The sequence below is a fragment of the Cibotium barometz genome, chromosome 19 (genome assembly GCF_041138505.1).
Source record: "Cibotium barometz isolate CiBa-2024 chromosome 19, ASM4113850v1, whole genome shotgun sequence".
Taxonomy (NCBI): Eukaryota; Viridiplantae; Streptophyta; class Polypodiopsida; order Cyatheales; family Cibotiaceae; genus Cibotium; species Cibotium barometz.
Window position 1 is genome coordinate 42,518,236 of NC_141064.1, and position 21,646 is coordinate 42,539,881.

Below are 21,646 nucleotides of genomic sequence, written 5' to 3' on the forward strand. Positions count from 1 at the left end.
CATGGGACTGCTATCCCTATACTCACAAAGTTTCACCACCATCGGATGCCAGATGGGTGGGACGGTGTGTTTCCACCCGCTATATTTTTGCATAGTGCTCAAGAGATCTCCTATGCAAAAAATAGCATGGCACCTTACATGTACAAACTTTATAAAAATACAAAATCACAAAAGCATAGTCCAATATATAAAACAAAATGTGATACAATTGGTGGATGTCATACATAGAAACATAAGGTCATAGATACAAATTGCCTGTTAGGGGATTGGTCGATACAAAAGCATGATCGGATATACATCTACATGATGGTAATCCTCATCTGAGAGGACCTAATAAGATCTAGGATGTCATGCCGGATGTCTTCTCTTTAGCTCCTGTACAACCCGCTCTCTGCACTGGTCCTCTGAGTAAGATGCTCCTTTGCCATGGTTGAAGACTCACCATGTGTAGCAACAACATGATGCATCACTAAGCTTCTCGTCAATCGCATTGCCTTATGCTCATGCCTCATCTCCCCCATAAGCGAAGGTCAACGTACATGCGAGAAGCAAAATGGCAATGTGTAGACTCTCCACCGACTTGATACGTGCCTCAAGACCTTGGTCCACCAAACTCCCTGCTCCAACTGGGGTGAATAAAGCAACCTATCAAGCCTGTAAAATAAAATCATCAATACAAGGCCCATCATACTCTCTATGCCTCCTCCTCCTCTGGTGATATATCCATCTCTATAAGAGTCTCAAAATCCTCAGGCATATCCTCAACAAATATCCATCATCTACCATGATATCTAGGATAGCTTACCGTTGTGATCAGTGCTACCGATGGGTCTCCGTGAGACAAGATCCACAGTGATTGTTGCTGACCTTGGGTACAAGTCATTGGTATAAGTTGTCTATCCCCCAAAGGTGATATAGGCCAAACTCTACATTACACCGATAAGTCGCACACCTAGCAGTCATTGCCATGTGAGTGGACAAGTCCCCGCAAAGATGAAACTAGTGGTGGCACCCTAATGTGTACCACCACTAAGTGTCAAACTCACCGAGGCAAACTCCATAAACTGAAGTAACAGTGTCCGCACATGGTCTCGCAACAGCCAAAGAGTCTGGTAAAAGGGGATAGATAGCAATGCTTGGCATCACACGATGGCAAGCTTTATCTCTACCAAGTCTGGTCCACTCCCTCATGTAGTGCTATGTGCAGTATTATGCAATCCATCTATCCACGTCCACCTCACAAACTAACTGTCTCTAGTGTTTAATCGAGTGGTCCCACTCCTGCAACTCCAAAGTAAGCTGTGACAATTGACGAAGCTCATCTAAATTGGCATTTTGAAAAGTGAAAGTGATTAATATTAAGACAAATATAAGAAAGTTTACTTGAGCAATGGAAAAATAATTTAAACAATGTTCTTACATGGCTAGGGGTGCTGGTAAAGGTGATGTTGCCCCAGATCTCTCCTCAGCATGGCCTGAAGTAGAAGCTTGGGTGTGAAACTGTGCGGGGCCTTACACAAACAAGATAAAATATAGGTGGATAACTCTCCAACGTAGAAATAAACATGATAATTGAAGAGTTTGGGAGAATATGGTGCTTGTGGTCGGTTTCGATATAAGAGAGCCATGGCGTGTTGAATAGACTTTGTAGCATGATGGACTTGGTGACCATTGATCTACAAACCTAGCTCTCATGCACTGTGGCAAATGGTAGTATCTCCAATCCACGAGGTGTCCTAAGTGTGCAGGTGGGAGATGCCTAGCCTGCTCACCAGGCCTCCTGTCCTAGTCCTAAAGCTGGCCTACTACATGGCCAGTCCCGGGTTGACAATCGTGATAATCTACCTCGAGCCCCAACACAAACTTTGCATATAACTTCTATGCAAAATAGATTAGAATCACATGATGATGGGGAAATGCACCATAATACACCATATATCATGGTAGAATGTGGGCTGCCATAGCTACATGGGTGCGCCAAGCCACCTTAAGTGGCTCTGCAGTCGTAACTCACCCATCCTGTCCTCTCTCTGATAGAGTCATCTTTTCCATGTGTGAGATGGAAGAAACATGGTCATCTTCTCATCTACTTAGTGTGTATCTTGGTGACTCTAGACACTTCTTGTGTGAGAAGGAAATTTTGTTATCATCAGGTGAACTCATTGAATAGAACCTTGTAATGTCCTCATGTTATATAAAGGACTTGGATCAACCTTTGTGATAATGAATGTGATACTCTCCATGTGTGAGATGGAGGGCACTTGCATACCTTGTGAGTTCTATTTCGTGGTTATAATTCAATATCTAAGCTCACACCATGTCTTTTAACAAATATGTCATCTTTACCTCTTCTATAGAGTTCCAACAAATCAATTAGTAAAGGTTTACTTCTTTAATCAGCTTCCTTGCTATATCTTTCCTTAACTTCTTTGCCTCTAGAAAACCATTAGCTAGAAAGTTAACGATTTTCTCACTTCACTCTGGTATAGTCTCAACTTTAAACAGTGTAGCATTAGGTAGATGATCATCTATTCCAGTTGATGCTTCACCATTAGGTACACAAGATAGAAGATTAGCCATGACATTCTTCTTGCTAGGTCGTACCACCACTGTGAAATCGAATTCGAGAAGAATCAACAACCACCTAGTGATTCTCCCTATGGAGCAAGGTTTATTGACAAGGTATAGCAAGGCTTGATGATAATCAAAATTTAAAACAAATATATTAGCTAAAAGATAATGTTGGAATTTCTTTACAGCATATACCATTCCGAAACCTTCATGCTTTGTGGTGGTATAATTCATCTCAGCCTCACATAAATGTTGGCTGGCAAACCTTATATGGTAGTTCAATTTATGTTCAACTAGCTGGGCTATGATGTATCCAATTGCAAAGTTAGAAGCATCAGTATGCACATAGAAGATAACATCCTAGTTTGGTACTTATAGTATCGGAGTGCTAGCCAAATCTTACTTTAACATATCATAGGCTTATTGACATTCTTTTGTCCACTTGAATATAATGAGAAGCTCATACAAGGGACGTGCAATATCAGCATAAAAGAGGATAAATTGCTTATAGTAGCCTATATGTCCCATAAACCTTTGGATTCCCTTGTAGTTTGTTGGTGGGAGTAGTTCCAATATTATTTTGATTTTACTCTTATCTATAGAAATCCAATTTTTGGACACTATATGTCCTAAGATGGCTCCATGTTTAACCCAAAATTGGCATTTGAAGAATGGGTTGAGAGATAGGTGATAAAGTCTGCACCATTCAAATATCTTTTGTAAACAGGATTATAAATGCTCCTTCCATGATAACTAAATGTAGAGATCATCTAAGAAAGCTTCAAGAAACATCCTTAGAAAATCTTTAAAGGCTGTTTTTATAAGCCGTTGGAATGTGGCTGGTGCCAAATGGCATAACTCTATAAGTGTAAACTCCGTGTTCTGTAACAAAAACAATTTTAGCTTGATCCTCTAGAGCAATGGAAATTTGATTATATCTTGAATACCCATCTAAGAAGTTGTATGGCTCCTTGCTAGCTACTTGGTTGAGTACATATGTTTTTAATACGGCAAGTCGTCTTGTTATTGCATTGACCTTTTTTGATCAACACATACTTGCAATTTCCCATTCTTTTTAGGCACAACCATGATGGGTGAATGACTCCAATTGGGTTGGATGTTATGACACGTGAGTGTCCACTATAGTGGCTTTTGCTTTCATCTTGGTGATTCATGTATATCTTGGCAAGGAAGCCAACGGTGGGCCACTTTGAGCTGTGAAGCTAAGTACAAAGTAACTTTTTTGCAACTATGGAGTGTGTATGGCTCAGATGCCTTTTGACAAATCTTGGTATAGTCCCCCACCTCCATCTCCAATGGCTTTGTTCATCACATCGAATTTCTACACACTAAAGCCCTGCCATTTGGGTGATTGGCGATGACTTCTAGATCATCACCCTGTTGAAGTTGTTTTTAACCCCCCCCATAGAAGATTAGCCATATCTTGAACCTTATTTTCCTCATAGTCCCTTTACCATATAGGTTATGCTATTGTTGCAATGCCTGAATAGGATTGTTTTTCTCCCCCTACATGACTCGACAATGCCCCTACCTTCCTTCTGTCTTTAAGGCCTTTCACATTTGAGGACAACCCCCCATTTTCACAGTCATTGGATCAACATGCAAGGGACCATTAACCTAAGACCTTATAACCAAATGAAGAAGCCTATTTTTGTTTATCTTGCATGTCCTTTTGTAACTGTTCGAAGCTAGGCCAGTGCTCCAATCAAGTCTTTGTTGAGAAGAGGAGTCACTCTAATCTTCCTATAACACTGCAAATTGTTAGGAGGATCCATATTTTTCCCAAATACCATATCCCATTTGGTAGTAGAATATTATTTCCTCTCCTGCCCCATCCCATGAGTATAAGTATAGCCCTTCTTCACTTTACCTTTCTTGACCCGACTCCCCTCTGATATGGAAGTTGTCTCCTCCCTAGAAACCTCCTTATTTGTAGCTTGCAATGTGACTTAACAATATTAGACAAAAATGTTGTAGTCACCAAGGGTGCCCACACTGGACGGACCACCGTAATAGTGTCACACCGCCACACTGTAACAGTGTAATGCCATCACACCACAACAGTTAGTCAACCTAGAGTACCACCCCAGAGCATTTAATCGACCATCTGGAAGTAGAGGCGCACCACAATGGACACAAAGAACGGTGCATGCACTAGCATGGAAGGCACCAACTGAAACTCCAATAGGCATCTCCTAGTGATAGGAGATTCTCCCAAAGGTTGCCACCTCAGGGCATCTACCAAAGATAGGAGATTCCACCTACTCCACCAACTTCACCACACATCTTTTCGGACTGCATATATGGTCCCTCGACTCATCCTAAAGGACATCCTTCATGCTTCATCCTTCATATCCTAGGTGTGCTATAGTCACTTGTTATCAACTTGAGCTATGTGACGTCGTCTTCATTGTGACCTCTGTGCTGAGTGTGCACTGTACAGTGAAGGACATGTAATAGTGTTCTTGGAGTAGTGCAAGTGTTCTTGTTCCTTTTGTAGACTTGTTCTCTTGCAATCTTGTCGCTTGTGTTGTGTTTTTCTCCATAGTATCTAATGGTATGTGTGCTGTGTGCACACCATGAGCATCAAGGACTCTGAACATACTATCCAAAGAAGAGCCACCACTTAGTATGCCGGGAAACCAACCTTGCTATAGGTACACTAAATTTTAACACGCCTGGGTGGGACTCTCGAAACTTTGAGTCATGTTAGCTCACCCTTATCCATGTGTCCTCTTTGTATGCCCAATACATGCTCTCATGGTAGTAAGGTCAGCCCATCCAAGAGTACTCTCTCAATACTCTGCCATAGTAAGAAGAGGTTCAGTTACGTACCACCTAGGGATTCCCTTCCACCTCTCCCTATGGTAGCTAACCTTGGTAATCCCACCCTTGGTAACAATGTTGGAGGCCAAGTCAACCCTCCTGGTCCAGCGAATCCTCCTAGCATAGAACCCCTTTCCACGGTGCTGGGCCAAGTCAATGTCAAGCTACCGAATTTCAAAGATTCTTCCACTAAAGATGTGGATGACCACATCGGGCGGTTCATCTCCACATGCAAGAGTCGGGGCCTTGATCAGGAGGATGCCTTCTTTTGGTACTCTTTCTGCCCACTCTTCAAGGCTCTATAGATAAGTGGTTTAGACAATTTCCAAAAACCGACACTCTGCAAACTGGACCACCTTGAAGAACACCTTCCTCCGCACCTTCTGTCCTGGTAACAATAAGGACCACATTCTCTAGGAGCTAGGGAAGCTACAATTTCTACCAGCGAAGAGGGTGTCAGAACTCATGACACAGACCACAATGTTGGTGGCTTGGCTACTGAATTACCTTGGCAACTTCATGGTGTGTTAGTGGGTGACACAGGCCTTACCCAGGTCCACTAAATAGAAGATTTTCGAAGAGATTGGCCCCCACCAACTACATTATTGGAATTCTAGGAGCTAGCCTCTCAACTTGAAAATACACAACTCATGTTTGAGCTTGATGTGGGCTCTATAAATCCAAGGGTGCCACCACTAGATGACTCAATGGATCAGCTAAAATTGCAGCTGGAGGCACTTAAAGTGAGCCAGAAAACCCCGATTGAGGAAAGTACCCCTTGCTCCAACTCAAAAGGGAGTTTGAAGAGCAGGTCTTCCAGTGTTGTTCCTCAAGAGGTTTGTGCCTTTAAAGTAGAGGATCTCGATTCCGAGAAACAAATTAAGGCCAGCATGGATTATGAAGACTCGGAAAGAAGCCAAGAAGGGCCTATGGTGTGCTATATGCTAGTCACGTAGACACACTGTCCAAGAAGGGCCTATGGTGTGCTATATGCTAGTCACGTAGACACATTGTCTAAGAATGCCCAAAGAGGAGGTACTACTCCTTATGCAAAAAAGGAAGACATAAAGACAAAGACTGTTACTATCTCAAGGGGTTCCGTCAACTTCATCAACAACAAACTCCTCACCCCACCTTGTTGTCTCCCAACCTAGCCTATTATGCTACATTTGCCCTTGTCGTTCTACAAACCTTTCACATTGCTACACCTCCCCCCCTTGCTAGCCTACTCCTCGAGTGACCTATCTCCCACCACTCATTCCTAATCCTCTTGCACAGCCACTATGGCAACAATCCCTATGAACCATCCTACTCATCCTCCCCAACCCTGAAATCGCATCGTCCTCTGCTACAAATGTGGGGAATATGGCCATTACCAAAGCCAATACCACCTTCCTAAAGGTGCTCTATCCTGCAGGCATTTTCCAGAATCAAGGATCATTATACCCGGGATTGCCCCAAGCAGAGGGCATCCACTTCCTCCGACTTCATATTCCTAGCTCCTACCACCCACTTAGTCTCAATAGGACATCCATCGTCCACTTTCCCCCCTTCCTCTCCCACCCTTGGTGCGTCTATCACACCCACACCAATGACTCATAAGGATCCACCATAGTGGTCACCCAATTACAAAGGAAGGCCATGCCTAAAGAGAAAATGGGGGATGAGCCCGATGATAGCACCTCTCCACTCACCTACACAGTCATAGATTAGTCCTTCTTGCAATCCTTCAAGGGCCTCCAACCAATCCTCCGTGTCGGATAAACCATCTATACCCTCCCTCCCACATTGCTAACCACTTTCTCCCTGGAGGATCTACTCAATGTCAATGAACCTCTTTGATCTTCTTCAGATTAGTCCCAGTGTCTGAGAATATCTCATTACACTACTGGAGCAACTCAATGGTACCACGAGCCCATCCAAGTCCCCAACTTGGGGAGGACCCATCTAGAATCGAGCCAAGAATCACTGCAGGACCTTGGCAATGTATGGGCAGGGTAGCCATACCAAGGAAGATAGATAGCTACACGACTTTGTAGTGTAAGTCTACTAAAGTGGTTCAAGCATCATGAATTCTTTGTGATCTCCTTTGATTAGGACAAAAAGAAGTATATAAAGCTGATGAAGATGGGTGTATGATGTGGGTTAGCAAGGCTTTTACTAAGCTGACATCTAAAACAAGCTATTAATCACTTGTCAGAAGCTAAGGGGCTTACATCTCATGATATCCCAGTGCATACATTCATATGTGATTCACATTGGTGATGTGTGTGCTTGCCGATTTTCCAACATCTGATGAACAAAGAGTGCGCTAATGGATTAAAAAAACCCCCACCAGAATGCTCATCTCCCTTTTTCTCTGAGGCCATTTCTTTTTAATCTCCTCATTGAGGACGATGAGCACTCTAGTGGTGGGGTGACCTATAGCCACCAACGGTGCCCACACCAGACAGACCACCGTAATAGTGTCACACGACCACACCATCAACCTAGAGTACCATCCCAGAGCATTCGGTGGACCATCCAGAAGCGGAGGCACACCACAACGGACACAAAGAGCGTGCATGCACCGACATTAAAGGCACCGACTGACACTCCAACATGCATCTCCCAAAAATAGGAGATTCTACCAAAGGCTGCCACCTCGAGGCATCTACCAAAGATCAGAGATGCCACCTACTCCACAGACTTCACCACATCTTGTCGGAATGCATTTATGGTCCCTCGACTCATCTTGAAGGACATCCTTCATGCTTCATCCTTCATACCACTTTGTAGCCTGAGCCTAGGTGTACTGTAGTCACTTGTCATCAGCTTGAGCTGTGTGTTGTTGTCTTTATTGTGACCTTTGTTGAGTGTGCACGGTACAATGAAGGACATGTAACACTGTTCTTGAAGTAGTGCAAGTGCTCTTGTTCCTTTTGCAGTCTTGTTCTCTTGTAATCTTGTCGCTTGTGTTTTGTTCCGCTCCATAGTGTCTACTAGTACGTGTCCTGTGTGCGCACCATGCGTCGGCATTGAAGGCACCGACTGACACTCCAACATGCATCTCCCAGAGACATGAGATTCTATTAAAGGCTGCCACCTCGGGGCATCTACCAAAGATAGGAGATGTCACCTACTCCACCGACTTCACCGCATCTTGCCGGACTGCATATATGGTCCCCTCGACTCGACTCGAATGACATCCTTCATACCACTTTGTAGCCTGATCCTAGGTGTGCTGTAGTCACTTGTGAGCTATGTGTCATCGGCTTCATTGTGACCTCTGCTGAGTGTGCACGGTACAGTCAAGGACATGTAACAATGTTCTTGGAGTAGTGCAAGTGTTCTTGTTCCTTTTGCAGTCTTGTTCTCTTGCAAGCTTGTCGCTTGTGTTGTGTTTTGCTCCATAGTATTTATTGGACTGCATATATGGTCCCCTCGACTCGACTCGAAGGACATCCTTCATACCACTTTGTAGCCTGAGCCTAGGTGTGCTGTAGTCACTTGTGAGCTATGTGTCGTCGGCTTCATTGTGACCTCTGCTGAGTGTGCACGGTACAGTCAAGGACATGTAACAATGTTCTTGGAGTAGTGCAAGTGTTCTTGTTCCTTTTGCAGTCTTGTTCTCTTGCAAGCTTGTCGCTTGTGTTGTGTTTTGCTCCATAGTATTTATTGGTATGTGTGTTGTGTGCGCGCCGTGAGCATCGAGGACTCCGAACATACTGTCTAGAGAAGAGCCACCTCTTAGTGTGCTTGACCAACCCTGCTATGAACGCGAACACATTACACAAAGGACATATATAGGCAAATGTAGAGATATAGATATCCTAATCATGGAATTATCTTGGGCACATGATAGATGACATGGAAGAGTAGGATTGCCTACTTGCTATGAGCGCTTGATGTGAGGCTCCTTTCATACACATTTGCAAATGAGGCTGGTTCATTGGCCTGACTTTCCCTTTACCTCTTTGTCGAAGGGCTTTTCACATGGCACAACAACATAGAAATAACGAGTTAGCGAAGAACAAGCTAGTGTAAGAGGTTTAGAATTATTTCTAGCCCTACTTGCCACTTGTACTTTTTAGTGTCCTTGCTAGTGAATAGATCACTGCCATCATCCGTGTGCGTTGCCATCTCAACTTTATACACTGTCGGGCGGGCGGGTCTGAAACGTGAGTACTAAAACATTTCGAAAGGCAGTTAGTAGGTGATGCATAAATGTCCCATCACTCTGAAGGCAAGCGAGTCACGATGGAGAGGTCTGCCGATGCAGGCGCTCCTGCCATCGATAAATATATCAATGGCCTCGTTGATCCACTGGCATCAAAGCGCCTAGAAGCTCTCAAGAATATAGAAAGCATGCTCATTCTTCCCGGCGGAAAAGCAGAGAACAGCAGCGGAGAAGCAGAGGAAAGCAGCAGCGGAAAAGAAACGGAAATCAGAAGCGCCCTACAACCGCCAGATCTTCGCCATCTCGTGGAAGATGTTGTCGCCAAGCCTCTCCTCAGGCGCTTCGCAGACCCATCCGAGAAATGCCGCTCTCTCTCCATCCGTATAGTCTCAGAGTAAGTGCTTGATTACCGCAAAATCTATCGCTTTAAGCTCATCATAGAAAGTGCTGGTCATATTTAGGGATGCCATGGCACCTGCTCTAAGTGACATACAATGATAATGATGGTCTCTTAAGTTCATTAAACCAGCAAGCAAACACTACCAGGTTTAATAATAATAAGTAAGGATGTCATGGCATGACCAAAGGATGAGAGTACGATTAGGTTTAGCAGCCTCTGTCAGGGATGGGGGTTTATTCTAGCTCAGAGATGGGGAGGTTGGAAAGAGGTGGGGCAATGGTCAGGCACCAGGCAGCAGTAGATGGGTGCTGGACAGGCCTGGACAGCTTGCGGACAAGTTGGGCAAATCTGGGAAGGCTCGGCAGCAGGTGCATCAGCCGACCAGCCATAAGGGGGCTTGATGGCCTTTAAATAGCACCCCAACCCCTTCCCAGCTGCAGTCATCAATCTCCGTGCCTTCTTCATCAGCAGTCAAGTGATTCATAGGAGCTCATAAGGATAAGGACAGGAATCAGGATGTTTTCATCAACCAGGGCTTCATTCGCAATTGGTCACCTTTTCACTGATAGTTGAGGGTATCCTTTTGTATTTTGGAGCGTCTTCTCACTGGTGAATATAGTAGATATTGGAATGCTTGTGGGTTGAAGTCTTCAGCTGTCTTTATTTCTGTGTTAAAACACTTGCATCTAGCCATTGCCCTTAAATTTAATATTAGAGCTTAGGCCTCCTAGAGCCTTGCTTCAGCTAGAATCCTGCAAAAGTGGTTCTATATTGTGAACAGGGTATACTGTAAATGTCGAGCACACACGGATGCTCTATAGTTGGGAACCATGACTAGTTTGTGCTTTTTTTCAGTCTAGGGGGGGGGGGAGGTGAAGGTGGGCAGGAGAGGGGGTGCAGGCGAGCAGTAGAGGGGTAACAGCCGGGCAGAGGAGGGTGCACAGATCAGGGCGAAGGAAGGCCTCAGTAGTTGGGGAGCTCAGAGGCCGTTCTCAGTATGAATTCTTTTTTCTCTCATGTGGATGTTATTTTCGCTCCAGCACACGTAGCAATCCCACACATGTGTTTGAGGAAAATCCGCGCCCATGTGAAAAGCATCAAAAGGTAATTTTACTCCCGTGTCCAGCCCTCTGTCCAGGTTGGCCTGCTCTACTAGCTAAGTTGGCCAGTTTCCTACCCTATATAAGCATACACAATCAGCCCACTGCACCATCTCAGCCATCTTGCACACATACACGGGGTAAACACATCTGTCTGAAGCAGCTTTCAGCCCTTAATGCAAGCAGCCAGAAGGTCTACACCTGCTCCACCTGTGCATTAGAGCAAAATGCACATACCTACAGCTCATGTGGTGGAAAAGCAAGTTTGCCCTAGTCATCTGTTACTCCTCAAGATCAGTTATTACCGCCCTACAGTAAGTCCTTTGCATTCATACAACATTAAAAGCAAATGCACCTTTGGGTGGGGGATCCTTTTGAGGGTTACATTGGGACCCAATCATGTGTACCTGCTGCTAATCAAGTAAATGCTTTTGCATGTAACAATACATTTGTAAGTCCTTGTGTTGACAAGCCGAGGGCACAATGTTAGCTTCAAGACAAGACACAAAGCTTCATCCAAATTCTGGTGCCTTGGGTCAGAGCCGACTCGGGTTTGTCAACTCCTTTGTGCAGTACCCATTTGAAATAAGTATAGCTTCGGACAATCTTAATGGGGGAGAGTGTGATGCACTTGCACAATATGATTAGGATAAGTAGCTTCTGTTAGGGAAGGAGTCCGAAGGACTGCCATATAAGAATATAGCACAACAGAAAGACAGATAGCAAAACAAAGTGCTATAGACACTGCAATAGACAAAGAATGGAGAGAATTTAAACTTCTGATATACGTACAATGTGATGGTGTTGTCTACCTGTGCGTGAGCTTAGATGGTCAGCTAGACAGACTCTGGATGGAGGATGTACTAAGTGTGGAGGGTGTGGATACTTACAAGCATTGGATGCCTTAGCTTGTGATAACTATGGCCATATATAGATGGTATGGTAGGCGCATATACATCGTGGGCGGTTACGTGGCATAGACGCGGTCACTGCTCTCAAAATGTAGCCAACCGACTGTCGCCCACTAACAATGAACCCATACCATTGGGCCGGTCCCGCTCCTAGACCCCCGCCAAGGGGGCCGCTCGCCTCCTTGGGACCCCCAAGCTGGGGCGTTGCCCTCCCCCTCCCCCTCCCCCTCCGCCCCTTCCCTTCCCCTTCCCCTTCCCCTCCCCCCATCTAACACTTGAACCCCTGACCATCTCCTAACCATCAATGGTCACAATAATGACCCCATCAGCGTCTAACCGGGGTTCCCACCAATGACACGTGCACCAATGGCTTCTCCTCATAATGGGCGCCTTTACATAATACAAATGTGCACCAAACATAGACGTGAGATACATGTTGAGAGGTGGGCATTGAGTGTATACTAAGATGCAATTGGGATCCCATGAAAGAGGTTGGGTAGGCAGTGTTTGGACGCTAGATAGTAGGTTTTTGGAATGCTGCTATGTTTAAGCCTTCTGCTATCATTATTTCTTTGTTAAACACTTGCATTTATCCAATAGCCTTACATAATGTGAGTAGGGACTTGAAAGGCCCAAGCTCTACATAAGCAAGTTGATGGTGCCAATAGCATTCAAACTTGCATGCTGAAGGGCAGGGTTTCTAAGGCTGGCTACACATAAAGGGATGGTGGGCGGACGCGCGCGTGTGGCCGAGGGGGATGAATCTCATGATGGCTGGGGTCTTTACATTACTTGACTGAAATAATAAGTTGTTATTGAGCTGCTACATCAGCAGTTGGTAGCTTCATGTGAATTATCATTCGTTAACTATAGTGATTAGATTACTTGACTGAAAGAATAAGTTGTTATTGAGCTGCTACATCAGCAGCTGGTAGCTTCATGTGAATTATCATTCATTAGCTATAGTGATTATTAACAAGATTAATCAACAACAACGTCCTTCAAATTGTGGTTAGTATGATGTGTTTGTGTTTTTTTTTAAACAGACTTATGAAGTTGACCCCTGAGTGTGTTGCTTTATTACTTCCTTATATATTCCCAGTGATCTCAGAACGCTTGCCATTACAGAGTATTCCCCCAAGCTTTACCACTTCATCATCGGAGGTAGCAACAGAAGAGGCACTTCTAAATTTTTCATCAAATAAATAGAGGCAATTGTGAAATGCTAAATTATAACCACACTATGCTGTTAATGGGAGCAAGAAATTCTACTGTGCATGGTTTCTGTTAGATGTATGAGTTTAGTAAGTGACTTGTACTATTGGTGACTAGGTTGAATATAAAGGGGTACTTGTCGAACCAAGTGAGGAGGTACGACTTCTACTGGTGCGGCTTGTACATCAGTTGCTGATACAAGCAGGGAAATTGATTGGCCTTTTTGCATCAGATATTGCATCTATTCTAATGTCTGCAGCAATTGATAAAGATCCACTTGTGCTTGTGGTATTTCCTGAAAGCCCTTTACTTTATTGCTAGATTAAGGGTGTTTCTGTATGTGCTTGTACTAATGCCACTAGTAATAAAGGGCCAAGGGGACAAGAATTTTTGCACGAAAGATTACCAATAGCATGAATCATCGTCATAATAAAGGCACATGGGTGCGACAATTTGACCAATAACAGAGAAACTTTCAATGTGCCATGGTAGCTTCTGTCTGTCTAACTTTCACTATGTTTTCCAGGATTCACATCCTCCATATGTGTGCTACTAATCGGAACCTTTTGCAATGAGGCATTTGTGTGAAGGGGACAGGATGCAAACTCTACTAGAATGTTGTGGGGGATAGAGGGTTTATGGACCATCATGACTTGTCTCTTCTTGCCTCTATTAAGGAGGTATGAGGTCTACTGCCTAGCCAGTGATTCAAAGAGGAGGGTTTTGGTCTGCACTCTTGCTAGTTTCATGGACTACTCTGTTATGTCCCCAAAGGATACAACTAGATGGGAAATATTGATGAGATTAGACTAATACTAATTAGTGACTTAATTATGGGACACCTAGTGCTAATTGACTATAGCAGGCTACTAATTAATGACCTGATGTAGATTGGCCTGAAAGTTAAGGACACTCTCACCTACGGTCTATATAAATGAGGACTGGACTCATTAGGGGCCATTCCCAAGAGGGAATTAGGATTAGGCCTTGGTCTTGGTCTTGCTCAAGATTTACAAATGCATGGTGGGCTATGGTTGTATGAGACACCATGGCTTGGATGAGGAGTCAAGAATGGTGTTATGTTAGAAGTCATCTCCTGTCTTTATCAGACACCAGGGCCTCTGTTGTGGGTGTGCCCGCCATGTATAGGTGTTTTCTCATTTTTCCTCACTCCCCGTATTTTTTCCCCATTTTTCCCATGGTGTGGGAGGCAGTTTTCTGCACCCCGGCTGATCCAGATGGTGGCCGACTGCTGGTCGGATGATCTGGTTGCTGGCCGACTTCCTTATGTGGTCCCTGACCTCTCCTGCATACTGGCCGACTATGCACAGCTAGCCGACTGTTGGAGTGGGCTGGTCGTGGACATGTAGGCCAAGTCGGCTGTTTTTGCACAGGCCGACTGCATGTATGGGCCCCATGGCCCGCACATCATTGTATCCAGTTTTCAGATTCGGGATCTTGTGTATAGAGAAGAGTTACACGCCTATCTCTCTCCTTCTCTTGTGCTGTCTATTTTCTGCACTCTACTTGCTCTTGTGGTCTCAGATTTGGTTATCATCTCCGTTGCGTATTTTGACATGGTATCAGAGCCCTAGGCTCTTGAAAGATCTTGGGAGTTTTCTGAGCAAGAGGGGGATTGTTGCGTTGCTGATTGGTGGACTGTTAGGGACTGTTTGGGAAGAGAAGTAGCAAGAGGAAGGCGGGCTAAGTTGCTAGACAGCCACTTGCAGGTTTAAAGTTTTTTTTCCCACCCACCTACCCTTTTCAGTCACATCCCCGCGTTGGCAGATTTGTTAGAGCTGGCAGAGAAGCATATGAAGATCCCAACTCTCCCCACGTTCCCAGTGGACCGTCAGTTGGACGGGAACAGTTACGGCATCTGGAAGGTTATGATGGAGTCTGTGCTGGAGTCATATGACCGTGTTGATTTCATCGTTATCAGGGTTCCATGGCCGGAAGCAGAGGAAGGGGAGTTACTGTCAACGAAGAAGGACCGCGAGGCACAGACACAGATGTGGGATCGTGTCAATGCCAAGGTCCAGTCATTTATCTTCCTCAACTGCACACCGCAAGTAATCAATCTCGTTAAGCATATGACACTGGCCAGAGGCATATGGCAGCACTTGGCTTCTCTTTATAGGTATCGCCCATGAAGAGGATTTCCTTGGAAGTGCAGATGCAGGTTATGAACCCTGCAAAGTCATCGACGATACGGGAGCACATCAACAAGCTGCAGGCCCTTCAGTAGGAAGTCCTCCAGGCTGGGAAGGAGATATCATCAGAAGATACTGCCATTACTTTGCTGTCCCACTTGCCTACTTAGTATTCCGCTTTCTACTCCTCCTTGATTACTAGTGGCAGGCTCAGCACCATTACCTGGAAGGAGCTTGTGCCCATGGTCTTGGACCAGGAGGAACGTTTCACGAACCCTCCTCACAGCGGAGGTTCAGAGGCCTTAATTGGCCAACGGCCGAAAGGCCGGAATAACAACAAGAGCAAAGGGAAAGCTTCACCGGAGAAGTCTTTTGAGAAGAAGCTTGACACAGAACGAGAGAAACTGAAGGCCGAGCGGTCCTGCAATGATTGCGGCGAGAAAGGCCACTATTGGAGGAAGTGTCCTAAGTGGACTGGGAAGAGTGCTGATTCTTCAGCCTCAGCTCCAAAGACTCCTGCATTTGTGCACTTAGAGATGATGGACTCCGATGCTTCATCGTCGTCGAGCGAGGAGGGAGTTGGCTTCACCGCGAAGGATACCCGGGAATGGATTCTTCACAGTGGTGCTTCCAGGCATATGACTTCGTCCCGTGACTTCTTTTTGGATCTGAAACGGCAGTCAGGTCGCATTTTCATTGGCGACAACTCCACCATTCTGATACACAGTGAGGGCCGGATGGAGATTATTCCCGACGGCAAGGGGGACAAGCATGCCTCCTGTGTTCTTTATGTCCTTGCTCTTGGTTTTCATCTTCTGTCAGTGCATGAAGTATGCAAGACCGGCTTTCGGGTGGAATTTGAGGAGCTGTAGAACGCAAAAATAGGACTGTGGTGGAGATGGCGAGGACCATGCTGGAGCATTGTGATCTTCCTCGTCCACTTTGGGGAGAGGCTGTGGCAACGGCTGTCCATACCCTCAACCGGTCTCCAACGACTTCAGTACCTAATATGACTCCGTTTGAGGCATACTTTGGCAGGAAACCTAATGTCTCTCACTTCCATGTTAAGCTTGACTCCGAATCCCGCAAGCTTATATTTGTGGGGTATAATTCTCTTTCCAAGGGATATAGGTTGTATGATCCAGAGAGGAATGAGATTGTTGTCAGCCGGGATGTGGTCTTTGATGAGCATGTTCCAGTATCCATTGTCGAGGAGCCGCCATTTCTTGGAGATCTAGAGAGTCTGATGATGATTCTCAGACCATTGTTCTAGTTGATCAACCTCAGTCAGTACAGGAGGTTGAGCCCGCAACTGGAGTAGAGCCAGAGTTACCCTCCGAGTGGACCACAGAGGACGGCCCTTGAAGATCGCACAGAGTCCGCGACAAAAGCAATACAGCAGAGCTTCTTTAGGTAAACTATGCTTTGATGTCTCGTATTATGTGGGACAAGGAGCCCACTTCCGTTAAGGAAGCCCTTTCACAGGATACTTGGAGGAAAGCCATGCAAGTGGAACTTGATGACGAGAAGAACAAAACATGGGAGTTGGTACCGAGGCCGTCGAAACGGTCAGTCATTGGTGTCAAATGGGTCTTTAAGACCAAATATGCGTCAGATGGGTCGGTGGACAAACACAAAGCTAGACTTGTGGCTAAAGGTTATGCTCAGCGGCCAGGCATCGACTACGAGGATACCTTTGCACCGACAGCATGGATGACCACGATCCGGACCATTCTTGCCCTTGCTTCTTCTCAGAGGTGGCCAGTGTATCAAATGGATGTAAAATTTGCGTTCCTTAATGGTGACCTGCAGGAGGAGGTGTATGTTGAGCAGCCTCCAGGCTTTGTTGTTCCAGGATCAGAAGGGATAGTTTACAGGTTAGGTAAGGCCTTGTATGGTCTTAAGCAGGCTCCCAGGGCTTGGAATGAGAAGATTGATTCCTTCTTTGTTCGGACTGGTTTTCAGAGATTGGTTGCAGATCCCAACCTGTATCTCTTTCGGGAACGCGGCATGGTTACGATGATCATCCTTTATGTGGATGATCTCATTCTCACCGGCGGTCATGTGGAGCACATTGACGTGACGAAGGCTGCCTTGTCAAAGGAGTTTGAGATGACCGACCTAGGCTTACTCCACTTCTTTTTGGGATTGGAGATCTGGCAGACCTAGAGGGTTTTTTTTGTCTCTCAGCAGCGGTATGTTCATGAGTTGCTTGAGGCCTTTGGGATGGAGAACTGCAAGCCTATTACTTTGCCGATGGACCCAAATTACTGGCCGACTATGCGCAGGTGGCCGACTGCTGGAGTGGGCTGGTCGTGGACATGTAGGCCTAGTCGGCTGTTTTTGCACAGGCCGACTGCATGTATGGGGCCATATAAAATGGCCCCATGTTTTATATGGCCCCATGGCCCCCACATCATTGTATCCAGTTTTCAGATTCGGGATCTTGTGTATAGAGAAGAGTTACATGCCTATCTCTCTCCTTCTCTTGTGCTGTCTATTTTCTGCACTCTACTTGCTCTTGTGGTCTCAGATTTGGTTATCATCTCCGTTGCGTATTTTGACATGTTAGTATAGCCTTAGGCTCAGGGTTGGTACACCAAGGGGTGAGATAGCTAGTCCTTGCAAGATGGTGCTAGTGAACCGATATACATTTGAGTTTTGTTGGATAAGAATGGTTTCTTATGCACACTAGGTACAGGTTAGAAACTCTTTATTTCTTATGTGTATGTTTTATGCGGTATTAAAGCATCAATAATGTGCTTGGTAAAGCCATGGGGCAGTCTTGAAAGGAAAAAGCCACTATTTTTGGCTTTAAGAGACTTTTGTCAAATTTTATTTCTCTTCAAGTATATTGTTTCAAAGAAATTCCTACTAGGGAAATACTCTCGATGTAAGATAATAGTTGAAAAAAAAAATCAAGTGCCAAAAAAGTCTCAAAAAACATTATTTTCGATGGTCATCATATAGGCACTTTTTGCAAAAAAGTTCTAATTATCAAATTTAACTTTAAAAATAACTGAAATAAAATTTTAAGCACACTAAAAATGCAATATAAAGATTCTTTGATGTGTATCTAGCCCATTGGCATGTAAGTTTGCGGCAAGGGGTGGTTTCTTGACCCTGTGTTGATTGATTGCAGTTTATGTGAGTACAAACTGTGGTTGTGGGAGAACCGACCTTTGGCAGACATAGATTGGGATCCAGGTGAGTGGTTCTGGCCTCTATTACGGCAAGGCCAAGAGCCAGTTCCCTTCTTTCAGTACACTGCCAAGATTGGGTGTCATGCATTGCTAAGACAGTCCACACACACCCCTTCTAGAGCCCCTCATTGGCATGTAGAGGGGATTTCTCCGGCTTTCTTGGAGAGATTTTGGAGTCAGCTTTTGGATTCATGGAGACCACTTAGGACGACTTACTTTATGTGGCACATGTTGGTCTACTAGTGGGCAGTTGGCTAGTGCATATGGGCATTCCTCGCATATGCTTAATTTGCTCAGATGGGATCCTCGAGACTCCTCATCATTGTCTTTTGGTCCTACCAGTCCTCTAAGATGGTGTAGATAGGTGTTTCTCGGCTTCTCCGACGTATTTCTCTGGACCTCGGTTACATTACTTGGGGTGCATTTTGCTGGTTGCAGCCAAATTTGGTAGGCTAGCATTTTGGATATGAGGCTGCTCCGGATGATTTAGTTTTCCACATCGAGCATGGGATCTCTGCTCGCATGCGTTTATCCGATATCCCTCATCATGTTCTACATTCTCAGGAATCATTGAATAGCTCAGAGACCTTTAGTATCATAGGCGTTATTACTGGCTAGTGCGTTCAGAGGGTGAGATGTCACCACACTCTTGGAGGAGAATCTTCTTCCACTCATCAGATTTTGGCAAATATTTGGTCCAACACCATTCACACGCTTCGTTGGTGAATGGGACTATTTGATGACTCTCTCCTCTTGGTCTGGTGAGTTGTGGAGAGAACATTTCTTGGAGACTTGGAGTCATCACCAGATTTTCTTCCACTTGCAGAGGGCGGTACCCCATGGTGGAACTACATTCCTCGACAGTGGTTTATGTCCTGCATCTCTTATCTCCTTGCATGAGATATTGTATAGGTTTTGTTTTTTGGCGTAAATTTTGCCTTTGAGTGCGGTTGGTCGCACTTGTATCTTTTGGTGCTTTAGCGCGTGTTTGTATGAGATTTTGTGGTAGAAACTAGCTACCTATGCTATGAACATGGGTCAAATGTTATGTGGCTAACACAAGGTGCTAGTATCTAGAATGGGGTGGGAGGAATGCATGCCTCATCCAATAATAGTCCCATCCTTCTCCATAAGAGAGAGAGAGAGAGAAAGAAAGAAAGTTATATTAACGTCTACGGAAGACCCCAAGGGCCTATGAGACCAAAAGTACTACAATGGTACCATGATATACTGAGCCATGGAAAACTGAAAGAAAAAGTAAAATGAAAACATCTGACAGTACATGTGATCAACAGATGATCCTGTTTAGAGTGAGATGCTGTGATCAGCTAATGATGATACCCGCCTCGGCCAGAACCGATCTGATGGTGGGGAGAGAGAGAGAGAGGGAGAGAGGGTGGGAGGGGCTGGGGGGCTGCAAGACCGAGGAGAGGCTCACTTTGAACATACATGGTTGTGCAGGAAGTGTGTTCTACACTTAAGTTTTTCGCGGAAGTAATGGAGGATAAATTGAAGACCGTCTGCAAGAATCTTATTTCTGCAACTCTTCATGCTCTTTCTCATAACCGTTGTCGCGTTCGGGTTGCTGCTCTCCAAGCTATACAGAGGTACTGGAAAACCCGGCTGTGTATTGTGTTTTGTTTGGGCTAGTTTTGAAAATTAAGTTGAAGTCTAATATACCCTGTAATGTCAACAGGCTAGTTCTATGTGGTGCTCATGAGAGCATTTACGATCTGACAGCTTATCGTGACCCCAATGTTATTCCTATCAGAGATTTTTATCATCCGAATGTGAAGGTATATTGATCTGGATGGAAGAAATATTTTGCAGAAAATATATTAAAAAACGTATTTGTATAGTGAGTAATCATTATGTATATTCGGGCTTTTTGCAGACACAATACTTAGCACTTCTTGCCTCTGATAGATCTGTAATGGTAAGGGAGGCCCTTCTGAGAACCGTGGGATGCTGGCTACTCAAACTACCAGAAAGAAAGGAACATGAGATTCGCCTGTTACCGTAAGCTCTTCTTTTTCTGATGAGAGCATTGAAAAGAGTGTTAAGGTAGTATACACACAGCCAAGTTTACTTGGCGTTGACAGCATTAAATGAAGTAGGATTTATCCATTTTCAGCCCCCCTCTTCTGTTTCCTTGCTCCTTTTATCAAGAAAAGAGAAATAGTTGACCCATGTGAATCTAGTTTATCCCCAGCAAACCCCGTCGAATATGTCTGTCCCCAGCCTCCTTTCCTTGTTTCCCAGATATGGTTAAGATAGCTTAATGCTCATCTTGCTTTTTAGTAATTGATGAAATTTGTATGGGAGCAACTCTAGGACAAGAGGGTCCTTTTTAAAGAGTTTTTGATTCCTCTTCTATGAACAGATATGTATTAAATGCCTTCACTGATGAGAACAAAGAGATGCAAGAGTTGGCTTTTGATCTGATGGAATGCATAGGCCAACAGTAAGGATGACCAGAAGCCATCTGTATGCAGGCACTTTTTGATTACTGCTGTTGAAATTCCTGCAAAGAGATGGTTTAAGAATAAGTAAAATAATATTCAAATTAATGAGCTAACATACCTTCATAAGATAGGAACATAATATTAAAAATATAGTGAACAGATATGAGAAAGAGAACGAGGACGAAGTCAAGGATGTGAAACAGTATCTACCAGAGGATATTGAGACTAGCAAAAAGGGCTTTCATATGCCATCTTTTCTGAAACGTATGATCGTTTCCTTTTACCTTTTTCTTGTGATCACTCACTGTAGGAATGCCACCTGGCTATGTCATTTCTGCCAAGTAAAGAGTCACAGGAAGAACTTTGTAATGTCTTTTGTAATATGTTTGAGACTAATTGACTTTTAGTGGAATTTAAGTGCAATTTAAAGACCTCGTTACTGCTGATTCTATATTTAAAGAGAATTTTAGGACCAAAAATTTCAAGGCATTGTTGAAAGAGGGAACCATTGAGATATCTGAAATCGAGCGTGTGTTTCGCCGCCTTCTCCGTCCATGCCCTAATCTACTCCATCTTGGTGATCCATGGCAATAGGACCGGCCAGGATCCTTAATGCTCTATT

General features: G+C 44.6%; 2 protein-coding genes across 6 annotated transcripts in view; both read left to right on the forward strand.

The window, feature by feature from the left end:
• LOC147628619 (uncharacterized) overlaps window positions 1–1,498 on the forward strand; it is a 144,451-nt gene extending 142,953 nt beyond the window's left edge. Inside the window, exon 5 of the mRNA XM_086813075.1 lies at window positions 1,429–1,498. Coding sequence (XP_086669201.1) covers window positions 1,429–1,498 — 70 coding nt within the window. The remainder of the gene's footprint in view (window positions 1–1,428) is intronic.
• Window positions 1,499–9,622: 8,124 nt separating this feature from the next.
• The window catches only part of LOC147628620 (uncharacterized), a 30,650-nt gene continuing 18,626 nt past the window's right edge, over window positions 9,623–21,646 (forward strand). For 3 of the 5 annotated variants that reach the window (XM_086813808.1, XM_086813810.1, XM_086813809.1), the window contains exons 1-8: window positions 9,626–9,971; window positions 13,035–13,152; window positions 13,321–13,491; window positions 20,021–20,166; window positions 20,256–20,355; window positions 20,454–20,578; window positions 20,943–21,023; window positions 21,185–21,288. In XM_086813808.1, the coding sequence (XP_086669934.1) occupies window positions 9,658–9,971; window positions 13,035–13,152; window positions 13,321–13,491; window positions 20,021–20,166; window positions 20,256–20,355; window positions 20,454–20,578; window positions 20,943–21,023; window positions 21,185–21,288 (1,159 nt within the window). In that variant the 5' untranslated portion in view covers window positions 9,626–9,657. Of the gene's footprint in view, window positions 9,972–13,034; window positions 13,153–13,320; window positions 13,492–20,020; window positions 20,167–20,255; window positions 20,356–20,453; window positions 20,579–20,942; window positions 21,024–21,184; window positions 21,289–21,646 lie in introns of all 5 variants that reach the window. The other 2 variants (XM_086813812.1, XM_086813811.1) reach the window with 2 other exon arrangements.